The sequence below is a fragment of the Hippocampus zosterae genome, chromosome 3 (assembly GCF_025434085.1).
Source record: "Hippocampus zosterae strain Florida chromosome 3, ASM2543408v3, whole genome shotgun sequence".
In the NCBI taxonomy this organism is placed as follows: Eukaryota; Metazoa; Chordata; class Actinopteri; order Syngnathiformes; family Syngnathidae; genus Hippocampus; species Hippocampus zosterae.
The window spans coordinates 11,051,711-11,079,197 of record NC_067453.1 but is presented as its reverse complement, the minus strand read 5'-3'; the positions used below and the strand labels follow the sequence as shown (position 1 = coordinate 11,079,197).

The 27,487-nt window shown below is 44.0% G+C and overlaps 2 protein-coding genes and 1 long non-coding RNA gene across 6 annotated transcripts in view; 2 read left to right on the top strand and 1 right to left on the bottom strand.

Moving 5' to 3' along the window:
* The window catches only part of LOC127598207 (uncharacterized), a 57,156-nt gene extending 55,226 nt beyond the window's left edge, over nt 1–1,930 (top strand). Inside the window, exon 3 of the long non-coding RNA XR_007961874.1 lies at nt 1,697–1,930. This is a non-coding gene — a long non-coding RNA (uncharacterized LOC127598207). The remainder of the gene's footprint in view (nt 1–1,696) is intronic.
* mterf2 (mitochondrial transcription termination factor 2) overlaps nt 1–27,487 on the bottom strand; it is a 95,137-nt gene that overhangs the window by 22,750 nt on the left and 44,900 nt on the right. The window lies entirely within an intron of this gene.
* Nucleotides 3,169–26,840, top strand: si:ch73-62b13.1 (Carbohydrate sulfotransferase 1-like). 3 transcript variants are annotated; one of them, XM_052061747.1, is made up of 6 exons: nt 3,169–3,321; nt 13,517–13,658; nt 13,855–13,922; nt 14,753–14,892; nt 20,847–21,022; nt 24,331–26,840. In XM_052061747.1, the coding sequence occupies exons 5-6, from the start codon at nt 20,884–20,886 to the stop codon at nt 25,497–25,499; spliced, it is 1,308 nt and encodes a 435-aa protein (XP_051917707.1). In that variant the 5' UTR covers nt 3,169–3,321; nt 13,517–13,658; nt 13,855–13,922; nt 14,753–14,892; nt 20,847–20,883; the 3' UTR covers nt 25,500–26,840. The 3 variants fall into 3 exon arrangements, with proteins under 3 accessions (XP_051917707.1, XP_051917706.1, XP_051917708.1); XM_052061746.1 differs by lacking the exons at nt 3,169–3,321; nt 13,517–13,658; nt 13,855–13,922; nt 14,753–14,892 and having other exon boundaries at nt 18,768–21,022; XM_052061748.1 differs by lacking the exons at nt 3,169–3,321; nt 13,517–13,658; nt 13,855–13,922; nt 14,753–14,892; nt 20,847–21,022 and adding an exon at nt 22,492–22,932.

Genomic DNA, 27,487 nt, shown 5'->3' with positions numbered 1-27,487 from the left:
CTTGGCTGTCCAGTAAGAGTTGGAGAGCCCTGCTTGAAGGAGCCAACAGTACTACATCATCTGCAAAAAGCAGAGATGCAATACTGAGGCCACCAAACCGGAACCCTCATCAGTGCCTCGGCTGCACCTAGAAATTCTGTCCATAAAAGTTATGAACAGAATTGGCGACAAAGGGCAGCCTTGCCGGAGTCCAACCCTCACTGGAAACGATTCTAACCAACTGCCGGCAATGCGAAACAAACACCGGTGGTATAGGGACCGAACAGCCCGTATCAGGGGTTCGGTATCCATGCTCCCAAAGCACCCCCCACCAGAACTCCCCGAGGGGCATGGTCTAATGCCTTCTCCAAGTCCACAAAGCACATGTAGACTGGTTGGGAGAGTTCCCATGTACCCTCGAGGACCCTGCTAAGAGTTCAGAGCTGGTCCACTGTTCCACGGCCGGGACGAAAACCCCAGTGGTCTTCCTGTATCTGGGGCTCGACTTCCCGACGGACCCTCCTCTCCAGCATCCCTGAATAGACCTTACAAGGAAGGCTGAGGAGTGTGATCCCTCTGTAGTCGGAACACACCCTCCTGTCCCCCTTCTTAAAACAAGGGACCACCACCCTGGTCTGCCAATCGAGAAGTACTCTCCCCATTGACCACGCAATGTTGCAGAGGCGTGTCAACCAGACCAGGCCCACAACATCTCATCCACCCCCGGGGTTTTGCCACCGAGGAACTTTTTAACCACATCGATGACTTCAACCCCAGAGTTAGGAGAGGCCACCTCAGAGTCCCCAGACACTGCTTCCTCTAAGGAAGGTGTATTGGTGGAGTTGAGGAGGTCTTCGAAGTATTCTGCCCACGACTCACAATGTCGGTAGCGCCCCATCTCCACTGTACACTGTATTAATGTTGCACTGCTTCCTCCTCCTGAACTGTCAGATGCTGGACCAAAATTTTCTCAAAGCCATCCGGAAGTCGGCTTCTATGGCCTCACTGACCTCTTCGCAAGCCTGAGTTTTTGCCTTGGTGACCGCTAAAGCTGCATTCCACTTGGCCAGCATGCTGCTTATGGAGTTCTACAGGCCATAAAGACGTGATAGGACTCTTTCAGCCGCCAGTGTCCACCAGCGAGTACAGCGGGTGTCGCCACGACAGGCTCCGACCACCTTACGCCAATTGGCTTCCTCAACAATAGATGCACGAAATGCAGCCCACTCGGGCTCAATGTCCCCCGCATTCCCTGGGACGTGGAGAAAACTCAATCATCTGTGGGAGTTTAAAGTTCTTCTAACAGGGGATTCTGTCAGATGTTCCCAACAAACCCTCATATTACGTCTGGGTCTGACAGGTCGAACTGGCATCTTCCCCCACCTTCGAAGCCGACTCACCACCAGGTGGTGATCAGTTGACATATCAATTCTTGTTAAGGACTCGGATAAACCGAGTTTGGGAGGGGGATCCAAAAAACGTAGACAGAAACAAGGTCTCCAAAGTAAAGACAGACAATTTAATGTCTAAATCGCACCGAAAATAAGGCGAGAACATAAAGCGCTGGTCCACAACGAGGACCAGGAGGTAAATCCAAACGAATAACAAAAGGTGCTTGCACAAAAGAGCAAGAAAGGAAAGTAAAGCCCGCAACTATGAACGAAAAACAATGTAACACTTTGTACACGCACAAAAAGCCAGATCATCAAAATAAAAGAGTACTTACACAAAACTTGGTACCGAGAACTATACGCGAAATCACGACGAGGTCAAAAGCCACTAAGTCAATGACCAGTGAGGATAGCAATGCCATAAACAATACTCCCACAACAGGTGTAGGACGTTGGAGTCCTTAAATAGTGTCTCTATTGATTAACGATTGCCAGCAGGTGTGCTAGGAAGACCGCTCATTCCACCTGCTGGCCAGACCGCAAAACCGAAACGTGACAATTCTAAATGCTGTGTTTTACCTTTTTTTTTTTCCTGCCTATGTTATGAATATGCTGAGCATGGATATGTGTTTCCTTTTTTCATGAAACCATGACTGTGGATGGTTTGAAAAAATGTTGACTTCACAGTCATGTTGTTAGCTTATCATGGTTTGAAAATCCATCCACCCATTTTCTCAATCAATCATCCTCATGAGCCTTGTGGGTGTGCTGGAGCCTATTGCAGCTGTCTTCGGGCAAGTAGAGTAGATCCTGTACTGGTTTCCACCCAGTGGCAGAGCACATATACACGAACAACCATTCACGCTCACAATCACATGTGTTCAATCGGCCTGCTATGCATGTTTTACGAATGTGGGAGGATTAAATGGCACTGCATTGGCCCCAAAAGAAGCCTGCCCTCGGGGCATCTGTTCTGCATGCCATATGGCCAGTCCAGCCCGGCCACCCCTGGCTTATGGGACCACGCAATAGGCTAATTTGGTGCAGATGTGTAGTCCCCAATATTTTTTGCATCACAGACCAGTTTCATGTAAATATACACATTATCATGATTGCCGCACCCAATGTGCAGCAAAACCAAGGTGCACGAAGCAATAATTTCATCGCTTCGGGCACAACGTGACAAACAGATTGTCCTCTTGACACGCAGGTTGACAAATACTTTGTCTGACTTGCAAAAGTAATAAAAGAGAGAGGGAGGGTTGCCAATCAAGCCAGGATGGAGAGGTCAAGTGAAACGAAATTAGTTCTTCCATCAATTTGGGGGTGAAAATCTGACATGATAAGTATGCTGCAGATGTGGAATTTAGACATGGTGAGAGAGAGCGAGAGAGCGAGAGAGTGAGAGAGAGAGAGAGAGAGAGAGAGAGAGAGAGAGAGAGAGAGAGAGAGAGAGAGAGAGAGCAACCCGAACATCCATATGACTATTGAACACACTTGTATTTGTTGCATGCAGGGGATATGAGGAACATGTTGAATGATTCTGTTTGTGTGCTAAAGAAAAAAAACACTTTCTCCTATACGAATCCTACCCAGATGATGAGGGGGCGTTCAGCTCCTCAGAACTGGGGATTTGAAGCTGGCAAAGCAAGGGATCAACACTGAGAGACGTAGAGGACAGGAGGCTCTTGTATCACTTGTTATGTTTTCTTGGCCGCTTTTTGTCTTTTGTGTGTGCTGGCATGGTTTAACCTTTGCCTTCTAATGTTAGAGGCCCATATTGCTAGAGAAATGTTAGTTTGTGTGCATGTTTGTGGAGCTCCACTTTTAAAGTATATTTTATTGTGCCTGCTTTTCAGAATCTCTAAAGGCACTCTTTTTGTTAAACCCGCAGTAGCGGGTTTAACAAAAAGATATCCCTCCAGTCAATAAAGACCAGTCGTGCCTCTCGGTAAGTGCAATTATCTTCTATTATAAATGGGTCATTAACATTGTTCAAGCTTCGAGCTGCTTTTTGGGAACTTATTAATACCAGTTTGATACATTTTAAATAAATTTGGTAAAATTACCTTCTATGCTATTATTAGGCTACTTATGTGAAGACACTGGTCATGTTAATTATTTTTTGCAATAATTAGGAAACAAATATCAAAATGCAACGCTTTTTTTCTATAAATCTCTGACAATGTTCAAATTTCCAAATGATGACTTCTAAATCATCTATCCATCCATCCATCCATTTTCCAAATAACTTATCCTCGCAAGATTCGCAGCCATGATGGACCTTATCCCAGTAATTGGCCAGTTGACTGGGTAGATCCTAAACTGGTCGGCACCAAATCACAGGCATTCCAAGGAACTCACAGTGTCCTTTCACTATGCTACTGAGTGACTTAGAAAAGGCCCATTGGCTATTCATTTGCTTCGCGGGGGCTAGCTGGTGCAAACTGCATGTTGGTGACATCATCATTCTTCGTAAGATGTCTCCAAAAAACGAGGGATTGGAAAGTCTCATCTCATTTCCCCAAAATGTTTCTCCCTCCTCCCACATCTCTCCTCTGTAGATACGAGATGATAAAAAGATGAGCCCCTACACTCTGGATTTGTTTTTCTTATGTAAACAAGGACATAAAACCTGGGGGGACCGGGCCTTCTCTGTCGCCGCCCCCACCCTCTGGAACGCTTTACCACAACACATCTGCAACTGTACTGACCTCCTATCCTTCAAATCATCCCTTAAAACTCACCTGTTCCGCTATGCTTTTAATACCTTTTAATCTCTTTTACCCATTTTTCTTTTGTTCATCTAAATGTGCTTTTGTAAATTATGTATGCTTATTTTAAATGCACATTTTTATCCTGTGTTTTAAGCTCTTGTAAAGTGTCTTTGAGTTTGATGAAAAGCGCTTTCAAATAAAATGTATTATTATTATTATTATTATTATTATTATTATTATTATTATTATTATAAAAAGATTGAATTTAACAAAAAAATTCAAATTGGGCATCACTGCCCGCAGTGTGAGTATAGCCTTAGATCCCTGCTATCGGACCGTGACATCATGCTGCCAGGATGAAAACTACACGTAAAAAAAATATTCTGGACTGGCCCTAGATTCTGCAGACTGTGTTGATTTCTACGGAGGGCTTTGAAATCTGCGGTAAATCCTGCAATCGCGAAATTCTGCGGAAGACTATAAAGTAATAAAACATATGACAAACAATACATTATCTTGGTCTTACAGCTGTGAAGCAAGTTCAAACTTGAGTAGACATATCATATGAGAGCTCAAATCTTAAGCAATGCAATACTTGGCTATCCTTCCATTTTTATTGTGACAGTGGGGTCACAGGTGAGCTTCAGCCTATTAAAACAGACTTTTGGTGAAAGACAGGTTACACCCTGGACTCCATTAAATGCCTGATGCCTTTCTGCAGATGAGTAAAGGAATACCCATGGCCACTATAGGATGAAAAAAAGGAATTATCCTCTAAAAGGATTTGTCAGGTACATGTGCAATCCAAAAACAGTCATTGTTCAAACCAATTTTTGTTCAATGAACATACTTACGTCAATGTGACTGAGTCAGAGCAGGAGATGATCTATAAAAACGAGCAGAACGCCCACTACCACACACACACACACGCACGCTAGGGATGTGAATCTCAGCACTGAGGACGATTCGATACACATCTCGATCCACTGCCAGCGATGCGATACCTAAACGATACATGGAATACGTTTCACCGTCGTCACGATGTGATACGATTCGATACACATTACGTTCAAATCAATGCGATCCGATACGATACAATGCAATTTGTTGCGATATTGTGCAATTAAACATGATGCAAATGAGCAAAGAAAAAAAGCTTTTAAAAAGATGGAATTCAGTATGGTATTACAAAAAGGATACCACTTTATTCCTTATAAACAGTAGAACTTGTAAAACAACTTATTTAAGCCCTTTCACAATTGGGTTTTGTGCAAAGAAAATGTAAACAATTTGGCACCTGAGACTCACAGCTGTTGCTATAGTGTAAACACAAACAGACTATTCTCACTGAGTGTCTTATATGAAAATAAATAAATATATATATATATATTGGCATACGGGAGACGGTGGTTCGAATCCCGCTTGGGGCAAAAATGAGCACATAACACCATCCAGTGTGGGTCCTTGGGCAAGATCCTTCACGCTAATGCCTACCTCATACAATGATGAGAGACAATAAAACGAATGACATGCCGGCTCAGACGTCGCCCGGCCAAACAAGGTCTGCGTCAGGTGCTGGGGAACCAGAGCACCTTGATGAAAAATGGGCTACTGGAACAAAGCGGAGATGGGCGAGAGGCGATAACATGGCTCTGTTGGAATGCTACTACTCAAGCAACCCTAGTCAGAGGGGTTACATGCAGAGAATGTGGGCTAAATGGTTACTTCGAAACCCACAGTCACGGTTGACCACGAAACAACTAGTAGCTCAGTGTTCCAACATCCACAAACGGCAACTGCTGTCACAACTTGAGATTGATGAGGTACAACGCAGGTTCCATGGCGAAGGGCCCCAGGCTGCCAGATCAGAGGAGGAGGTCATACAAGAGATTGGGAGGCAAGGCCCAATGAATGAAATGCTGAGCGAGGCAGCAACTGACCTGAAAGCTAAGATCATGGCGAGAATGAAAGCTGGGCAACCTAGAAACCGATTACAACGGCTATGTGAAGTACCATCTGAAAGTCTCATAGAAAGTGTGAATGCAGCACTGAGGGCGATCCCTACCGTAACGATCACAGAAACCAATGAGCTGATATACGCTTCAGCATCAGTGATCCTGGAGACTCTGGGCTATAAGAGCAACCATGGAATCCATGAGATACGTTACCCACCATGGAAAAGACGGTTGGAGGCTAAGATCAAGGTGGCCCGGAAAGATGTGAGTCAATTGACGGAGGCCCAGAGAGGTGTGATGAAAAGGCCGATACCCGAGAGGTACATCCAGATGACCATACCTGAAGCACTCGAAACTGCCAAACAAAGGCTCCAAGCCTTGTCCAGTCGCCTAAAGCGGTACACGAAAGAGAATGAGGCCAGACGAACAAACAGGCTGTTCGCAACACAACCTGCGAAAGTGTACGCTCAGTGGCAGGGTCCTACCAACAGAGCCGACCCACCAAGACTGGAAACTGAAAGGTACTGGAAAGGCATATGGGAGAAGGAGGTTGCACATAACAGCAGTGCACAATGGCTGGTGACCTTGAGAGAGGAGCACAGCAACCTCCCTGAACAGAACCCAGCTACCATAACAGTGGCAGACATACAGGAAAGAGTATGAGATATGAAGAACTGGACAGCACCAGGCCCGGACATGGTCCACACCTACTGGCTAAAGAAACTTACAGCACTCCATGAGCGCCTTGCAGTACAAATGAACCAGCTGCTGAGGGATGGGACTCACCCAGAATGGCTAACCAAAGGGCGAACGATCCTGATCATGAAGGATCCCTCGAAGGGTGCAGTTCCATCCAACTATCGGACAATAACCTGTCTCTCCACAACATGGAAGCTCATGTCAGGCATCATTGCGGCTAAGATAAGTGGACACATGGATCAATACATGAGCGAAGCACAGAAGAGCATTGGTAGCGATACTAGAGGAGCCAAACATCAACTCCTGGTTGACAGAACAGTCGCACACGACTGCAGGTCCCGACGTACCAACCTGTGCACAGCTTGGATTGATTACAAGAAAGCCTATGACTCGATGCCACATACTTGGATCACTGAATGCTTGGAGTTGTATAAGGTGAACAGGACCCTAAGAGCCTTCGTTGCGAACTCGATGAGGATGTGGAAAACCACACTTGAAGCCAATGGCAAGCCACTTACCCAAGTGTCCATCAAATGTGGCATATACCAAGGTGATGCACTCTCCCCACTGCTGTTCTGCATAGGACTGAACCCCCTAAGCCAAGTAATCACCAAGACAGGCTATGGATACCGCCTCAGAAATGGAGCTACAATCAGCCACCTCCTCTACATGGATGACATAAAGCTGTATGCTAAGAGCGAAAGGGACATAGATTCCCTGATCCACACAACCAGGATCTACAGCAGCGACATCGGGATGTCATTCGGGCTTGAGAAATGTAGTCGGATGGTGACTCAGAGAGGAAAGGTAGTCCGCACTGAAGGGGTCTCACTCCCAGAAGGAACAATAGCAGACATTGAGGACAGCTACAAGTACCTTGGTATACCACAAGCCAATGGCAACCTCGAACTGGCAACAAGGAAAGCGGCTACGGCCAAATACCTCCAGCGAGTGAGGCAAGTCCTAAGAAGCCAGCTCAATGGCAAGAATAAGACCCGGGCAATAAACAGCTATGCCCTGCCAGTGATCAGATACCCTGCAGGAATAATAAGGTGGCCAAAGGAAGAGATTCAGACCACGGACGTTAAGACCCAAAAGCTCCTAACCATGCATGGAGGGTTCCATCCCAAATCCAGCACCCTGAGACTGTACGCAAGCCGAAAGGAAGGAGGCCGGGGACTAGTGAGTGTGAGAGCCACTGTCCAGGATGAAACATCCAAGCTCCATGAATACATCAAGGAGAAGGCTCCAACGGATGACGTACTCAGAGAATGTCTCAGACAATGGGGAACAGAAGATGAGGCGCTGGAAGAGGGACCATCATGGGTTGACAAGCCCCTACACGGGATGTACCACCGGACCATAACTGAAGTGGCTGATCTCAAGAAGTCCTATCAGTGGCTAGAGAGGGCTGGCCTGAAGGACAGCACAGAGGCACTCATCCTGGCTGCTCAGGAACAGGCCTTGAGCACCAGAGCCATCGAGGCCCAGATATACCACACCAGACAAGACCCAAGGTGTAGGTTGTGCAAAGAGGCACCTGAGACGATCCAACACATAACTGCAGGGTGTAAGATGCTGGCAGGGAAAGCCTACATGGAACGCCATAACCAGGTGGCTGGCATAGTCTACCGAAACATGTGTGTGGAGTATGGACTGGAAACCCCAAGGTCAAAATGGGAAACACCTCCGAAGGTGGTGGAAAATGACAGAGCGAAGATCCTGTGGGACTTCCAGATCCAGTCTGACAAGATGGTAATGGCGAACCAACCAGATATCGTGATCATAGATAAAGGGCAGAGGAAAGCCGTTGTAGTGGATGTAGCGGTCCCAAGTGATGGAAACATCAGGAAGAAGGAACATGAGAAACTCGAGAAATACCAAGGGCTCAGAGAGGAGCTGGAGAGAGCCTGGAAGGTAAAGGTGACAGTCGTGCCTGTGGTGGTCGGAGCACTCGGGGCAGTGACCCCCAAACTAGATGAGTGGTTGCAACAGATCCCGGGAACAACATCGGACATCTCAGTCCAGAAATGTGCAGTGCTGGGAACAGCAAGGATACTGCGCAGAACCCTCAAGCTTCCTGGCCTCTAGTAGAGGACCCGAGCTGAATGAGGGACGGACACCACCCGAGGGGTGAGATGAGGATTTATATATATATATATATATATATATATATATATATATATATATATATATATATATATATATATAGCGGCTGGATAGCTGGATAGCAGAGCACCTTGATGAAAAATGGGCTACTGGAACAAAGCGGAGATGGGCGAGAGGCGATAACATGGCTCTGTTGGAATGCTACTACTCAAGCAACCCTAGTCAGAGGGGTTACATGCAGAGAATGTGGGCTAAATGGTTACTTCGAAACCCACAGTCACGGTTGACCACGAAACAACTAGTAGCTCAGTGTTCCAACATCCACAAACGGCAACTGCTGTCACAACTTGAGATTGATGAGGTACAACGCAGGTTCCATGGCGAAGGGCCCCAGGCTGCCAGATCAGAGGAGGAGGTCATACAAGAGATTGGGAGGCAAGGCCCAATGAATGAAATGCTGAGCGAGGCAGCAACTGACCTGAAAGCTAAGATCATGGCGAGAATGAAAGCTGGGCAACCTAGAAACCGATTACAACGGCTATGTGAAGTACCATCTGAAAGTCTCATAGAAAGTGTGAATGCAGCACTGAGGGCGATCCCTACCGTAACAATCACAGAAACCAATGAGCTGATATACGCTTCAGCATCAGTGATCCTGGAGACTCTGGGCTATAAGAGCAACCATGGAAGCCATGAGATACGTTACCCACCATGGAAAAGACGGTTGGAGGCTAAGATCAAGGCGGCCCGGAAAGATGTGAGTCAATTGACGGAGGCCCAGAGAGGTGTGATGAAAAGGCCGATACCTGAGGGGTACATCGAGATGACCATACCTGAAGGACTCGAAACTGCCAAACAAAGGCTCCAAGCCTTGTCCAGCCGCCTAAAGCGGGACACGAAAGAGAATGAGGCCAGACGAATAAACAGGCTGTTCGCAACACAACCTGCGAAAGTGTACGCTCAGTGGCAGGGTCCTAACAACAGAGCTGACCCACCAAGACTGGAAACTGAAAGGTACTGGAAAGGCATATGGGAGAAGGAGGTTGCACATAACAGCAGTGCACAATGGCTGGTGACCCTGAGAGAGGTCCACACCTACTGGCTAAAGAAACTCACAGCACTCCATGAGTGCCTAGCAGAACAAATGAACCAGCTGCTGAGGGATGGAACTCACCCAGAATGGCTAACCGAAGGGCGAACGATCCTGATCATGAAGGATCCCTCGAAGGGTGCAGTTCCATCCAACTATCGGACAATAACCTGTCTCTCCACAACATGGAAGCTCATGTCAGGCATCATTGCGGCTAAGATAAGTGGACACATGGATCAATACATGAGCGAAGCACAGAAGGGCATTGGTAGAGATACTAGAGGAGCCAAACATCAACTCCTGGTTGACAGAACAGTCGCACAAGACTGCAGGTCCCGACGTACCAACCTGTGCACAGCTTGGATTGATTACAAGAAAGCCTATGACTCGATGCCACATACATGGATCACTGAATGCTTCGAGTTGTATAAGGTGAACAGGACCCTAAGAGCCTTCGTTGCGAACTCGATGAGGATGTGGAAAACCACACTTGAAGCCAATGGCAAGCCACTTACCCAAGTGTGCATCAAATGTGGCATATACCAAGGTGATGCACTCTCCCCACTGCTGTTCTGCATTGGACTGAACCCCCTAAGCCAAGTAATCACCAAGACAGGCTATGGATACCGCCTCAGAAATGGAGCTACAATCAGTCACCTCCTCGACATGGATGACATAAAGCTGTATGCTAAGAGTGAAAGGGACATAGATTCCCTGATCCACACAACCAGGATCTACAGCAGTGACATCGGGATGTCATTCGGGCTTGAGAAATGTAGTCGGATGGTGACTAAGAGAGGAAAGGTAGTCCGCACTGAAGGGGTCTCACTCCCTGAAGGAACAATAGCAGACATTGAGGACAGCTACAAGTACCTCGGTGTACCACAAGCCAATGACAACCTCGAACTGGCAAGAAGGAAAGCGGCTACGGCCATATACCTCCAGCGAGTGAGGCACGTCCTAAGAAGCCAGTTCAATGGCAAGAGTAAGATCCGGGCAATAAACAGCTATGCACTGCCAGTGATCAGATACCCTGCAGCAATAATAAGGTGGCCAAAGGTAGAGATTCAGACCACGGACGTTAAGACCCGAAAGCTCCTAACCATGCATGGAGGGTTCCATCCCAAATCCAGCACCCTGAGACTGTACGCAAGCCGAAAGGAAGGAGGCCGGGGACTAGTGAGTGTGAGAGCCACTGTCCAGTATGAAACCTCCAAGCTCCATGAATACATCAAGGAGAAGGCTCCAACGAATGACGTACTCAGAGAATGTCTCAGACAATGGGGAACAGAAGATGAGGCGCTGGAAGAGGGACCATCATGGGAGGACAAGCCCCTACACGTGATGTACCACCGGACCATAACTGAAGTGGCTGATCTCAAGAAGTCCTATCAGTGGCTAGAGAAGGTTGGCCTGAAGGACAGCACAGAGGCACTCATCCTGGCTGTTCAGGAGCAGGCCTTGAGCACCAGAGCCATCGAGGCCCAGATATACCACACCAGACAAGACCCAAGGTGTAGGTTGTGCAAAGAGGCACCTGAGACGATCCAGCACATAACTGCAGGGTGCAAGATGCTGGCAGGGAAAGCCTACATGGAACGCCATAACCAGGTGGCTGGCATAGTCTACCGAAACATCTGTGCGGAGTATGGACTGGAAACCCCCAGGTCAAAATGGGAAACACCTCCGAAGGTGGTGGAGAATGACAGAGCGAAGATCCTGTGGGACTTCCAGATCCAGACTGACAAGATGGTAATGGCGAACCAAACAGATATCGTGATCATAGATAAAGGGCAGAGGAAAGCCGTTGTAGTGGATGTAGCGGTCCCAAGTGATGGAAACATCAGGAAGAAGGAACATGAGAAACTCGAGAAATACCAAGGGCTCAGAGAGGAGCTGGAGAGAGCCTGGAAGGTAAAGGTGACAGTCGTGCCTGTGGTGGTCGGAGCACTCTGGGTGAGATGAGGATTTATATATATATGAATCTATAGCACACGATGTCCACCCATCCACTATAAGTGCAACTCTTTGCGCACTGTTCAGCGACACAGTAATCTCACTTCTCACTTTGTTGTACACATCGGGAATATGTTTGTAAGTGAACACAGACCTGTCTGGTATTTTATACCTGGGTTACAAAACGTGCACGAGCTGTCTGAAACCCTCGTTGTCCACCACGCTAAGGCTGGAGGTCTTTGCATATGAAATAAGCAGTGGCCTTAGTTATAGCCATTGCGCGGTCACAGTGAGTTGCAAGGGGACTCCCAAAATAAGAGGCAATTTTTTTCTGATCCTGACCTGGTTTACCAAGAGTTTCTCCGGTGTCCGACGAGGAACTGGGCGGGGGAGCGGGAGGGAAACTTGTCGGTGATCTGGTGCCATCGTTTTAAGTCGGTCTGCATATTTGTGGTGCTGCCGTTGTATGGCTTCTTAGTGCGACATTCCTTGCAAATTACGGAGGTTTTATCAAGCTTTCCGTCTTTCTTTTCGAAGCCGTAGTATTTCCAAACATAAGATTTGAATGTTGCGGCTGCATTAAATATAGTAGTTTCCTTGCTGCTGCTTGCGCTAACTTCCATAATGTTTCACTAGTTGTGTACTGGACTGTATGTGACGCACGGCTAGTGTCCGTATTCAACACAAAACGCAAAGCAATGATGGTGCATTCATTGCGCCTAGGAAAGGGCAGATATGTGAAGTTTAACATGAATAAAACTGCGCTTGAATCGGATTTTACCGATACCCATCAATGCATCGGGATGAATCGCGATTTCACACGTCAATCGCGTCGTACCCAGTGAATGAGCTGATGCACTCGGATCGCGCACGTGCGCATCGATGTATCGATTAATATCGATTATTTTCCACACCCTTAACGCACGCACGCACACACACACACACACACACACACACACACACACACACACGTCTCTACCTCCACCCAAGATCCCTTTCTAGGACTGATGATGCTGTCACTTGCTGAATCTGAACCCACAATGACCCCCATGAGCCATGATATTGAACTTAATGCTCTGTACATGGAAATCGGAAACATACGTGATGATTGCAGTCATCCTCACTTGAATGAGGGATCACAAAGGTCATTGTGCAAATGTGTGTGCACGTGCGCGCCTGTGTGTGTGTGTGTGTGTGCGTGCACGTACGTGTGTCATCTTGATTCATTTGATGTTAGTAAAAATCCCTGCTAAGAACATTACATTGAGAGAGGGTAAATTGATGATGCTTATGTTCATAGTGAGAAGTGATTGTTAATGCCTGACAGCAGCTGATGAAAGCTGCTTCCAAGATATGAGCAATGTCTTACACTTAAAGAAGAGCACACATTTCCGGTTTCCATTGTGTACAAAACGAAATCAATTCATGGGTTTAAAATCAGGCATTATTTATTCAGGCAGCATGCAACAGAGCATGCACTATGCACACCATAAAATGTGCAGGATGAGGCTCAACAATACAATCTTGCAACCAATCTGGAGACTTCAGTTGAAGCCGATGTGCTCTCTTGCCCCCACTTCCCTCCTCCTCTTCTTCTTCCTCCTCCTCCTCCTCACTCAGCCTCCCGCTGCTCTGGCGCATCTCCATTCCTAACTCCTGCACCGGCTCCTCAGCATCTCTCTCTCTCACACACACAAAACCAAAAGAAAGGGGGGGAAAAAAGCACCACAGACGACCGGACCATTGTAGTACTAGGCTTGCGGTAAGGAAACCATTCAAGTTGTTTTTACTGCGTTTACATACACCGAGCTGCAAAATGAATGTCTATAAAGAGGAGCTATGATCAGACTTTTTAATGCATGATAGTGAGTCTGTGAGGAGGTTACACTTTTCATTGTTAATTACAGCACGGCATGTTGCAATTTTGTTGTTTCTTTCTTCTCCCTCTCTCAATACAGCACCTACAAAGGTTCACAAAAAGTTCAACGTTCCGTCCGGCTTGTTAATGTCAAATCATTTGTGACAGGTATATTTACACCTTTATATTTTAAAATGCAAACTTACATTTTGAATTGTATTTTTCACTTGTGTCTGTGTTGGTACTAAAAGATCATGTGGTGCTCCCCTCTCTCTTTGCGCGAGAGTAAAATGCATCTTTGCGACGACTATAATCCGATTAAGTCTCCCTGAGCTGTTTGTATTTTCTTCGTGTTTGTGTGTGTGTGTGTGTGTGAGTGCATGTTTATTGGCATAATAGTGCTGGACAAGCTGCATCCTTTGTCTCATCTTTGAGGCTCTGTTATCGCGGGGTAGTGCACTTTTGAAGTAATTTGGGGTAGCTAATGCTAGATTTTAAACAATCCTTAAAGGTTGTTGGTCATAAAAATTAAGAGTACGTATACTTGGAGTTATTTTGTACATTTTCTATGACTTATTGTTTCATTTTTTTTGGTATTGTTATGTACAGTGTGTGTGCATATGGGTGACATATGAAATAAAAATAATGGGATTGGCTATCTTTTGTTATAATAAACAGCTTTGCCCTGAGGATTATGGACTTTACTGAGCAACACCATACCGGGAAATCAAAAGCACCTCATGTTCATCACTCGCATTCTAAATCCCTCAGTCCCTCCCTCATCATCTACCTCTGACCTCGTTTGTTGCCTTGTGTTCCACATAGTGTGTACTTGCAACAATGCCATTATGTTCAACACATTTACTGCTATGTTATCTCAGCAGCAGCACCTGTTATCCTCCTTCACTCCTGGCACTTGGTTGGTTTGTCTTGCAGAGGCTTTTATGAACTCTACAAACACTGTTGTGGGATATTTATTGTATGTATGCTTGTTGCAGGGATACAAAAGACGGAAACCATTGTCTTCACCGTCCAGCTGTTGACACAATATAGCAGTGGTTCTTAACCTGGGTTCGACCGAACCCCTGGGGTTCGGTGAGTCGGTCTCAGGGGTTCGATGGAGCCTCTGCCATGGAGGGTAAGAAACACGCTACTCAACATGTTAATTAGTTATGACACGCCCACTTGGCCATCAATGGCTGCAGATGATGACATGACATTGCTTGTCGAATCAGTGCTGTGGAAAATTTAGTTTGCCAATTATTCAACGTGTGACTGTCGCAATATTACAATAAAAAAAAGGATACTTATCTTTTGAAATGTTATTCATATTTTTCTGGTTTTAATAAATGTGTTTTTTAAAATATCTTGAATTTGTAAAAAAAAATATTTGTTTATTTTTCACTCATGAAGGTTTCGGTGAATGTACTGTGAACTGGTTGGGTTCATTACCTCTAAAAAGGTTAAGAACTACTGCAATATAGCATCGTCTACAGTGCTGCACTTATAAACAAGGGGAGGACAGAAGGCTTGCATATCAATATGCTCTAAATCACTGAAGCATCTGTCTTCCTTCTCCGGAGGGCAGCAGGATGTGAGGAGCTGGCAGTTTGATCACGAGTGGAAAGAAAAAGAAAACCTGTAGCTGTGGAATCGCACAGGTCAGCCAGTTAGTTATGCGGCAGATGCAGCCCAGCGAAAACACAGACGCTTTGGTTTTCTTAGAACACAAAGATGATCATGGTGACAAATCTTGCAATCAGGACAGAAATGCAGTGTCACGCCAGATTTAGTAGATAAAACTGTATGTATTCATCCATCCATCCATTTGCTATAGTGCTTTTCTCATCAGAGTCATGGGTGAACTTGAGCTTGGGTGTTTATTGACTCAACTGAGTACTAGGTTTTACTAGGTAGTACTATTTTAAGACATGGTATAATTTAAAAAAGGTATGAATTTGTGCAGGTGTTTGTCAGAGTGGAGTGGAGGTACACACCTTGCGATTCATTTTGTCGGTGGAAAATTAGAATGTTCATGTTGCAGTGGGAATGTAATGGGTAACTTGGTCACATTAGCGGTTTCTATTCCCATGTCCTATTACTTTGTTCCTATCAATAATGCAGTACAGTAGGAGCCAGTAGTAATTATTTCCCACTTAAGACCACATGCACATGATGCAAAGGTGGCTATAGTAAAGGTATTGACGTATACGTAGCTTGTGGCACACTCTTTTTTCTGAAGGTGGAAAAAGGAAGATCTGCAGTAGGAGGGGAACACCCTGAACTGGTTGCTGGCCAACCGCCAGGCACACATAGACAAACAACCCTTTGCACTCACAAAAAAAAAAACCTCGGGACAATCTAGATCAGTGGTTCTTAACCTTTTTAGAGGTACCGAACCCAAACAGTTAATATGCACATTCATCGAACCCTTCATGAGTGATTTAAAAAAAAAAAAAAAATTAACAATTCAAGATATTTAAAAAACTGCATTTATTAAAAACAGAAAAAAAGTAAATACAATTTCAAGAGATAAGTATGTTTTTTGTTTTTATTTTACAACATAATATCACGACAGTCACACATTGAATACTAAGCAAACTAAATTTCCCACAGCACTGATTGGACAGGAAGTGTCATGTAATCATCTGCAGCCAGTGATGGCCAAGCGGGCGTGCTATAACTAACTAACATGTTGGGTCGCGTGTGTCTCACCCTGCATGGCAGAGGCTCCATCAAACACCTGAGACCGACTCACCGAACCCCTGAGGTTCGGTCAAACCCAGGCTAAGAACCACTGATCTTGGGTGTTCCATTCACCTGCCATGTATGTTTTTGGAATGTGGGTGGAAAGCAGAGTACCCAGAGAAAACCCACACAGGCAAGGGGGAGGATATGCATATTCCACACAGGAAGGCCGGAATTGAACCTCGTACCTTTGCACTGTAAAGCGAACATGCTAACCAGTCGACCAAGATGCCGCCCAGACAAAGAATTTTGGTCCAAAATGTGCAATATTTGCAGGGCCTTAATGGCTTTTTCTGCTGTCATAAATCATATCAAAAGTACGGATCTATATTTAAAACTTACATCAAATGCGAATAATTTCTTCCTAGTAGTCATTTGTCTTCATTTCATAGTGTATCTTCGCAGTGCAGATTCCAGTAGTTTGTGCGTGAATTTTCTTTTGGTACAATCAGATTTCAGCTTTGATTTGTTGCCATGCAAATATTACTTGCCCAACGCCTACAGAATTCCAAATGCGGGTGTCAACCACACACATCATTCAAATCGCTGTTAATGAGTCAGATTTTACATTCACCACTCTGCACTGCCCTCAGAGTGACATCAGTAGGTTTCCATCCTCTGACTTATTCAGTTATGTTTGTCCCTCTGGTTTGTTGACCTTAAAAATACACGCCAGTGATTGATGAAGAGGGGAAGACAATGTCGGAAGTGATTAGAATTTCATTTGCATTTTTCATGAAAAATTTGACTTTATGAGGCTCGGCCAAACACCACTGTTGCTGCATTGCTTGTTTCAATCCAGAAATTGATTTTTGGGACACTCTCAGAGCAGTAGGAATGAGTGGAACAGTTAGCTTACAGAGACAGGCAGGAGCAAAAAAAGAAATAAATGTCTGCTGCCGTTGTTGTTTATAGTTTTAATATTGATGAAGACTGATTATAAACTGCTCCAGTATATTGCAGTGCAAATGTTTGGATTTGATTGAAGTTGATGCATATTGATAGGTTGTATATTATATATACATTGAGACAAAGGTAACTGTGTTTCTTGTTTCAGTAATAATGGTTCTCATCCTCAAATACGTGAAATGTCTCTTCTTTAATGCCATACGTAGTTATATAGCGTTTCTGTATACAGTGATCCCTCGCTATTTCGCGGTTCGTTTATCGCGGCTTCAGTGCATCGCAGATTTTTTCAAACATATGCATAATTTTTGTTTAAATTAATGTTTTATTTTTTCATATACATGCCGTACAGTACTGTATATGTTGCTCTATGTGACTCATTGTTGTTTTGCTGACTTTCGCAGTTTCTCGCGGACTGTTGCGGACTTTTTGCGGACTTACATTTTTTTTTAATGTTTACTGTATTTTGTTATTCATAAACTAACCTAACATACATGCTTAAATCTATTAGTATACAGCATTAAGTCATGTTTATTACTATGTGACTTGTTGTTTGGCTGACTTTCGCAGTTTCTTGCGGACTTAAAAAAAAATACATATTTTTTTTTATGTTTACTTTATTTTGCTATTCATAAACTAACCTAACATACATGTTTAAAATTTATTAGTATACAGCATTAAGTCATGTTAATTACTTCAAATTTTACTTTACATGCATGTATACCATTAAATTTGGCCTTATAAATATTATGTACATGTACCTATGTGTAGGTACCTCCCATATGTACCTATATGGGGGGGGGAGGGGGGGTCGCTACGTCGCGGATTTTCGTTTATCGCGGGTGGTCCCCATTAATCGCGTGGGATTACTGTATTATTTTACGATGTGATGGTGTTATTAAGAGATGGAATAGGTCACTTAAATACCCACTGAAGGCATGCGTCCAAAACTCATCCCCTGCTACTGCAAATTAGCAGCCCTTTTTTGTAGATCTATTTCCCCAAGCAGACATAAAATAAAAGAGGTCATAATTACAAAATGCATGTATAAATGTTTGTCATTTCCTGTGTTGTTACAAGTGTATGAAGAATCAATTTCCTCCTGAAGGGTTGATCGTGTAATTGCTGTTGGTTTGTAATTGTATTCAAACGGAATTTCTTATGATGGCAGATCTGTTTCTTTTCTGCATCCCGCAGTGTCTTTGGTTTGGTGCTGTTAATGATCAATGGAACATCAAAAGCTGATCGCAGCTCAATTCGATGCACATCTGAGTCTGCAACTTGGACACATACGCAGCATTGATGAACAAGGAGCAGACTTGCAAAACAAAGCGACAGAAAGAAAGCAATAATGTCAGCGATGTGATGTATCATTTATTGTGGCTTTGATTGTGGTTACCTGAGCACAGCCACTTTGAGTGATGGAGAGTCAGGCCTATTCGGTGAATAACCAACATTGCTTTTATACGCAAAGACTAGGACAAATGGATGTCTGCCGATTTTATAGATACCTTACGAAAAAGGCTTTTGCTTCCTTATGTCAACTCAAATCAAATCAATTGTATTTATAGAGCACTTTCAAACAGCCATCACAACATCGAAAGTGCTGTACATGGAGCAATTTAACGAATACAATAAACAGTAAAATCAATCGGTAACAAAGACGGGAGAAAGCACCGAACAGTAGAACCAAGAACAAATCTAAGTCATGCTGAGTCGAATGCCAAAGAATACAAGTGAGTTTTGAGGAGGGTTTTGTACATGGGCAGCGAGGAGGCTTGCCGAATGTTCAGTGGGAGGTCATTCCAGAGAGAGGGACCAGCAACAGAAAACGCTCGATCCCCTTTGAGACTCAGTTTAGTTTTCTAGTTACTTTCTTGGTACTTCTAATAATGTCTGGTCCGCAGACCTGAGACGCCGGGCAGGTGCATAGGGGCGGATGAGCTCAGAGAGGTAAGGTGGCGTGAGATTATTCAAAGATTTGAAAACAAAGAGGAGGATCTTGAAAATAACTCTAAAATGAATGGGGAGCCAGTGAAGGGATGCCACAGTAGGAGTTATGTGCTCCCTCTTACGAGTACCAGTCAAGAGGCGGGCAGCGGCATTCTGGATGGTCAAAGAGGGTCAAAAGTGTGCAAGAGAAAGTTTAGCATTTTCATTGTCAAAGACAAGGTGGGCATTTGGGCTATTATCTGAGCTGGTATTTAAGGCTAAATTGCCCAAAAGGCAGGAACATTTATTGAAATAAGGCTACTGTGTGTCTGGTATACTGCTCTTATTGTTTGGGACTCTGTCTTCCTTTAGGAAAAAAAATCTTTCAGACAAGAATTTTTAAGGGACTTAAGATGCACGAGCAAAAAATATATTTTAAACAGATTAAAAAAAAGAAAAACATATCTATTCTTAAAACAGATTTGCTGATTTCAGAAAATAAGCTGTAAGGTAAGAATGGAGACTGGTGTAAGCAGCAATCTCTACAACTGAAAGAATGATTGTTGACCAAGATGTATAATAAGATTCATTTATCACTAAGAAAGTAATACCTAAACCAGAGCCACCTTAATATGTTTAACAGACTTCTAACTTGAGATTTCTCACAAGCAGTGTAATGAATTTTGATCAAGTTATTAAGATTTGATTATTGTTTTAATTCGTCTTTGCTTGAGACCTCAGCTAGTTACAGTATTTATGAATGGTTATTATAGCACTGCTAGACCTTTTGCACAATACTGAATAAATTAGTATAAAATTACTGAATGCTATTTTTTTTAATTTTGGTAAACTACATACATAGTCAAAGACACACAAATTATTAACTTATCATCCATCCACCCATCCATCCATTTTCCAATCCGCTTTATCGTCACAAGGGTCTCGGGGCACGCTGGAGCCTATCCCAGCTGTTTTTGTTCAGTAGACGGGGGGACACCCTGAACCGGTTGCCAGCTAATTGCAGGGCACACAGAGAAGAACAACAATCTGCGCTCACACTCACACCTAGGAACAATTTAGAGTGTTCTATCAGCCTGCCATGCATGTTTTTAGAATGTGGGTGGGAGGAAACCGGAGTGGCCCGAGAAAACCCACGCAGGCCCGGGGAGAACATGCAAACTCCACACAGGAAGGCTGAGCCGGGATCGAACCCACGACCTCTGCACTGTGAGGTCGGCGAGCTAACCACTTTTTCACCGGGCCGCCCTTAACTTATCATATATATGCATATTTTTTTAACACACAAAACTTGCATTCAAAGTAAAAAAAAAGCTGATTAAAAAAAGGCCTGCACCTTTCAAGGGCCCTTAAGCATAGCCACAGAAACATAGGAAATGAGCAAAAGTTGTACTTGTATTAAAATGACCAAATCAATCAAAATGGAATCTCATTGTCTTTGTTTGTGTGTGTGCGTGAGTGTGTGTGTGTGCGTGTGTGCATGATCAGTGTGAAGGATGTAGAGCCATCGGGGTGGAGGAACAGGATGGAGTGCTCCTGGAAGGCAGTGCTGCTGCTGGTGTGTGCTTCACTGGGAGTCCAGTACACAGCCATTCGCACCCTGAGGGACTCACTCGCTGGACCCTGTCAGGGTGTTTACCAGTGTCGGAGCAGACATCACAGAGGTACCCCAACCAGTCCAAACATCTAACATTAACAATATATACATCAATTAGGATGACATGTCTTGTACATGTACATACGTGTTCCCTCCCATTGTTGTAATGTCGTAGGTCGTAATGCATGCACTCAAAAAAGAGGGTTCCACAGAGGAGCGCCAAGTTTACACTAGCTATTCATTTGCTTCACTCAAACGGCGTGTGGCTATTTGCACTGGTGGTTTTTAATTAGACATTGTTAATCATTGAGACTCATTTGCGTAGAGGTGGCCAATTTCTCCAGCAAATATATGTATTTAACCTCAAATAAATAGTGCAAAACCATTGGCACACTGAGGCGCATTCCGCTTTTATCTCAGTGAATGTCGCATTTCCGCCGCTTTCCCTGTGACTTCAGGTGTGCCCTAGGGCTCTGTCCTAGGGCCCCTGCTTTTCACCATCTACCTCCTCCCCTTTGGTACTACTTTCCAGTAATATTTTTTTTCCATTGCTTTGCGAATGACACCCAGCTCCACCTCTCCTGTAAACACATATAAAACATATCATATATAACACATATAAACACAAAACCCTTATATCCTGCCTATCAGACATCAACGCCTGGTTCACATCTAAAGTCATGAAATTATACAGCAACAAAACCAAAATTATCTGAAATGGCACCGCATTTACTGTACATTATCCAAAGTTGACAGCTTTACCATCTCGAGTTGGTCACTCCTTGATCTAACTTTCACTTCAGATTAAGAATCTGAGGCGTCATCCTCGACTGCAGACTATCATTCAGTTTACCCATCAGTGACATAACACCGAATGCTTACTTCCACCGATGCAAGATCGATGGGCTCCACCCCTCTCTCATCGCTACCCTGGTTGACAGTCTTGTTACCTTCCATATTGAATACTACAAATCTCTCCTCTTTGGATTGGATTGAATAAAACGTTAATGTCAAATGTACTGCATGTGTAACATGTAACATACAGCACAGATGAAATTTCTTCCCTCTCAACATAAAACAAGAGGAGCTCCTGCGGGTGTCCGCGCCGCTATCAAAAGAAAAGTTTTAAAAAATGACAAAATAATACAAAATAACACATGAGACCTCCCTCACAAGTGACTACATAATCTCCATCTGGTCCAGAACTCTGTTGCACCCCTCATTACTCAAACCACCTCTTTTCAATCATATTACCCCCCCCCCCCCCCCATCCTTCAAGAAAAAGACTTGGTGGTCCCATTTTTTAAGAAGCAGTGTGTCCAAACTATATAGACTTTATATTCTACAGTATATATTGTACACCTATACTGGAAAGCATAGCAGTCGTTGCTGTATTTCTGAAGAAAGCTGCGGTGAGCCCAGTTTCCTAACCTCCGAGCCAGGAGGTGCACCAAAGTGCGATGTATACTGTACCAAGGCACTGGGGCAGGCATGGAAGTTCGCCCAATCAGGATGTGTGATTTGGAAAAGGCATTCAAATCTGTTATTTTTGGTATCCAATAGGAATGAGCCAAAATCACCGGGAGAACTGCGGGTCATTTGGTACCTGTACAATTCAAGCAGCAACATTTGTTTCACATTGACAAAGGACTCTGCCAAGGCTCCGCATATGTTGCAGCTGACGGTGACATTTCTGGGAAGATTAAAATCTTCCCAGATTTCTGGACCAGATTTCTGGTTCTGATTTACTGGTAGATTTATGATCCCACACTCACATATGGTTGTTTATAAATGTGAGCTGATCGGGTAACATTCATAAGTGTTCCAGGCCTGTGTTCAGGTCTAAGGGACACACTGGAAGGACTCACTCTTGGCCTGGGAATACCCCAGTGTCTTTTCAGTGGAGCTGGTGGAGACTGCCAGAAATTAGGAAGTCTCAGCTTTCATGCTCAGACTGCTGCTTCGCACCCAAGGAAAGTGAGTGTTGTTGTGAAATGTTTATACATTATACTTAGTGTAATAAGACTTCATTTCGGTCTATTATTTTTTAATCTAGCCATCCAATCGTACATGCCACTTGTTTTGTCCAGGGTCACGTTTGAAATGGAGCCTACTTTTTGAAATCTTATTTTCATTTTATTATGTATTTAAAAGGGACAATAAACTGGTACATGGCCTGCATAAATGTCCCAAAGTTAGCATACACCTAATTTACATTCGTAGTCTCTTTGCAGGTCACATAAAACATAGACAGCCACATTTAAATATGGAAGAAAATCCTTCAATAGTTCACACTGTCACTTTTAATCAACAGCCTAAAGTGGCTAAGTGCAAGTAGTAAAGTGCTTTCAATATTTAGTGCTTCAGTTACTACAAATCTTTTAAAAATAATTAAGTGTCGATTAAAATGTGCAAGAAAGTCGAGATGTGTTGGTTCTCTTCTGCCTCTTGGGGAGGATCAATGCAACGATCAAAATGTCTCGATAAATACAGTCGCTATAAGGCATTCATACATATTGTACTGTATCCAGTTGAAAGCTTTAGTGGTAGAGTACAGGACAAGCACATACAATGGATGCATACATACTGTATGTGTGTGCAAACATTATTAGGTAAAATGCGCAACCATGGCACATGCTACAAGTATCATGTGACATGAAGTTCGAACAACTGTACTGAGCGCAATATTGGTTGGATTTGAGGCAGTTTTTTTAGATGACTTTTGATCGTATGATATGTGGGGGATTCTCTTATTGGGTGAGGGATTATTTTTGTCGGCATGCATTTGTTTTGAGTACTTTGGCATTGGTCTGGTAGATCAGTTACAGTATATAAGTAAAAAAAAAAAAAGAACTGGTATCGAGCAAGTGGAAAGTATAGAGCCCTGCGGGACCTCTACTGGCCACTCTACTACTGGTGTGTTGATATTGACCAGACCACACTGTGTTCGGTTATTGACAAATGATTTCATCCACTTTAAAGCTTGTTATGAAGAATGTAATGTATTGTAATTAATTTTGCTAAAAGTATTTCATGGTCAACTGTGTCAAATGCTTTTTAAAATGATTATTTTTGGAACCACCTGTATGTTATTTGGTGTATTTGACCTTGGGTGACAGGCAGGGTACACGCTAGACAACCAATAGCCGGGCATGTATCGACAAACAACCCTCTACACATGGAAATTTAGAGTATGCACCTAACCTGCGGTTTCTATTTTCGGAACGCAGAAGAAAGCCAGAGCACCCACAAACCCACACAAGCATAGGGAGATCATGCAAACTCCACACCGAAAAAAAACCCAGAAGAAATATGATGCAAAGAGAAAATACAATTGCATATGGACTGAAGACTGTTTTTTTTTCCTCCTCAAAGAATCCAATTGGAAAACTCTTTGCGATGACAGTTGGACGTCGATGGAGACCGCTCAGAAGCACATCCTACTGTTTGCCACCACACGCAGCGGTTCATCCTTCACCGGACAGCTGCTCAATCAGCACCCTGAGATCTTTTACATGTTCGAACCTCTTTACCACGTCCAGCAGGCATTCACAAATTCCAGTGGCAGGATTCGTCGTACTTTGGACCGCCGGGCCCTGCTGGGAGCGTACAGAGACCTCCTGCTCAACTTGTACAAATGCGACCTTCACTTTATTGAGAGTTACATCCGCCCTGAGCCCCAGGACCATGTCACTAATTCCTTCTTTCGTAGAAGCTCGAGTCATGCCCTTTGTTCTCCTCCTGTTTGTCTGGAAGGAGGGAATGGAGCAGCACTGGATCCACCTGAAGAAAGTTGGTGTACCAAGAAGTGCGACATCTTGAACCTAACCTTAGCATCAAAGTCATGCCAGACAAGAGGCCACGTAGCCATAAAAACTGTTCGCATCCCCGAGGTGAAGGACCTGCGAACGTTGGTTGAAGATCCGCGTCTGGACTTAAAGATCATTCACCTGGTGAGAGACCCTCGAGCCATTCTCGCCTCACGCATGACAGCGTTTTCAGATCAATTCCGTGCTTGGAAAATCTGGAACGCCACAGGACGGCAACCGCGATATGTGGATCTATCGCAGATCACCAGCACCTGCAAGGACATGGTGGCGTCTGCAGAAGCAGGACTGCAGAGACCGGCTTGGCTGCAGGGCCGCTACCTTTTAGTGAGATATGAAGACCTAGCTTTTAACCCGAAACACATGGCCAACAAGCTCTACCAGTTTATTGGCCTAGAGATGGAGGATAGGGTGCAGACATGGATAGCAAGGAACACCAACAGCAATTTGTCTGCTCCATTTGAATGGAATTACAAATACTCCACCACCAGAGACTCCAGAATGACGGCTGAGAGTTGGAGGCTCCATCTTGGCTTTGATATTGTCAGAACTGTGCAGAATCTGTGTAACCACACTCTGGCCCTGCTGGGTTACAGACATGTCCATTCAACAATCCAACTCAGAAACTTGTCCTATAGTCTAGTCGAACCCATCACATTTCAAACCAACCTTTCCCAAACTTGGGGCATGACCAAAAATGGTCAGGCAAGCACATAATTTGTCAGCAAGGTTTTTTTCTTTGTATGTTTTTAAGTTACTTGGGTGTATTTTCTTTTTCTTTCTTTCTTTGATAAATGTGTCAACATAATTAACCTTGGGAGTTCTAAATTATCAAGATGCTGCAGTGATTAAACAAAATTCAGGATTGCTGCAAATATTGTATTTACATCTTCAATACTGATGTGCCAGATACCAAAATGTTTGCACAGATCAAAAATAATTACACAGTATATTGCTGGGTGTTGTTTGTATGAGCAAATGAATATTGATTTATGCTACAAATACTGCATATTGTGTGCATACTGGATGTGCATTGGGCATTTTGACATTTTAAACACTGTAAAACCAAAGGAAAAAAAATGAGTAGCTCAGTGAAATCCAAGAGTGTTTTAATTTTCATTCTTAGAGGAATGTAAAATTATGCTTTGCTTTGGTGATGATGAATCGAGTACATTCCAGTGTAAATGTTTAATCGAATAATTTCACACAAAATTGGAATCCCATTCAGTTACTTTGTCCTTCAGCCAAACGTACCGTAGTCTTTTGTCAAGAAGTGCAAATTTGGGAAACTGCTTTAATTTGGAATCCAATTTCTTCATATGCAACATATCAGATATCTTCGAAGTCCTTGTTCTTTGTAGACAGACACAGCCACTGAGCAGCGAGCGAAGGTTGCTTCCAATTTTAGAAATAATCCTTCGCATCATGTCTCAATGTCATTTGTGAAGAATTTAGAAGATTTTATTTTGAGGGATGAGGAGGTTGGCGGGTGACAACTAATTCTCACGAGAATCAAAATGGCAATGGTGACTTTGATTTTGTTTCCTTTCAAACAGCGTCATAATTATGTGGCAACTGTAATGGTGGACCACTCACCGTAATGAGCTTTAATGCTCAAGCCAATAAATAAAACCACTGCTGGCTTCAGGAAATGTAAGAAATTGGAGCAAAACAATCAGGTATCTTCATACAGACTATTAGAGTAAATCTCAGGTAAAATTACCCTTCCCATAACGGAGTCTGTTCATTTACTTTCTATCTTTCTTGCAGCTGCTCTTACAATTGCTGACACCAAGAGTTACCCAATCTAAAGATCCTGGGGAGGGTAAACAGAATTTCAAATGCATGGTAAAATGAAGAAAATCTGCAGGCCTTACAACATGCTGTTCATAAATAACACTTTTAGCCCCGTCAAGAAAATGTACAGTACGTCTTTTTTTTTTTTTTTTTGCTGTTCCCTCCCTGTCACGCAAGCTGCAAAAGTGGACTGAGTCAGCTGTAAGCTAATTAGCCATTTCTTTGCACTCAATAAAAGTAGTTTCTTTCCATCCCCTTGAATGTGCTGCCAAAATTGTGTCAATACCGCTAAAATTATGAGGTGCATCCAGGGGCGGGGGGGACTGCAAAAAAATCCATATTTTCCTGGTTGCTGTTTCAGTCCTGTTGATGAGCTAAATGCAATACGTTTGATCATTTAAGTTCTTCTTCATTAGCTCACTAGTGTAAAGCGGGAGAAAGCACTCTCTCTGTCTGGTGAGGTCTAATTTACTTTTAAGCCACTGTGGAAAATACAAATTAAATTAAATCGATTGCAAAACTTAGTACTGTACTATTATTTGTACTTTACATGATCAAATTTAGGGCGGCTCGGTAGTCCAGTGGTTAGCACATCGGCTTCACAGTGCAGAGGTGCCGGGTTCGACTCCAGCTCCGGCCTCCCTGTGTGGAGTTTGCATGTTCTCCCCGGGCCTGCGTGGGTTTTCTCCGGGTGCTCCGGTTTCCTCCCACATTCCAAAAACATGCGTGGCAGGCTGATTGAACTCTCTCAATTGCCCCTAGGTGTGAGTGTGAGCGTTGATGGTTGTTCGTCTCTGTGTGCCCTGCGATTGGCTGGCAACCGATTCAGGGTGTCCCCCGCCTACTGCCCGGAGACAGCTGGCATAGGCTCCAGCGTGCCCCGAGACCCTTGTGACGATAAAGCGGAT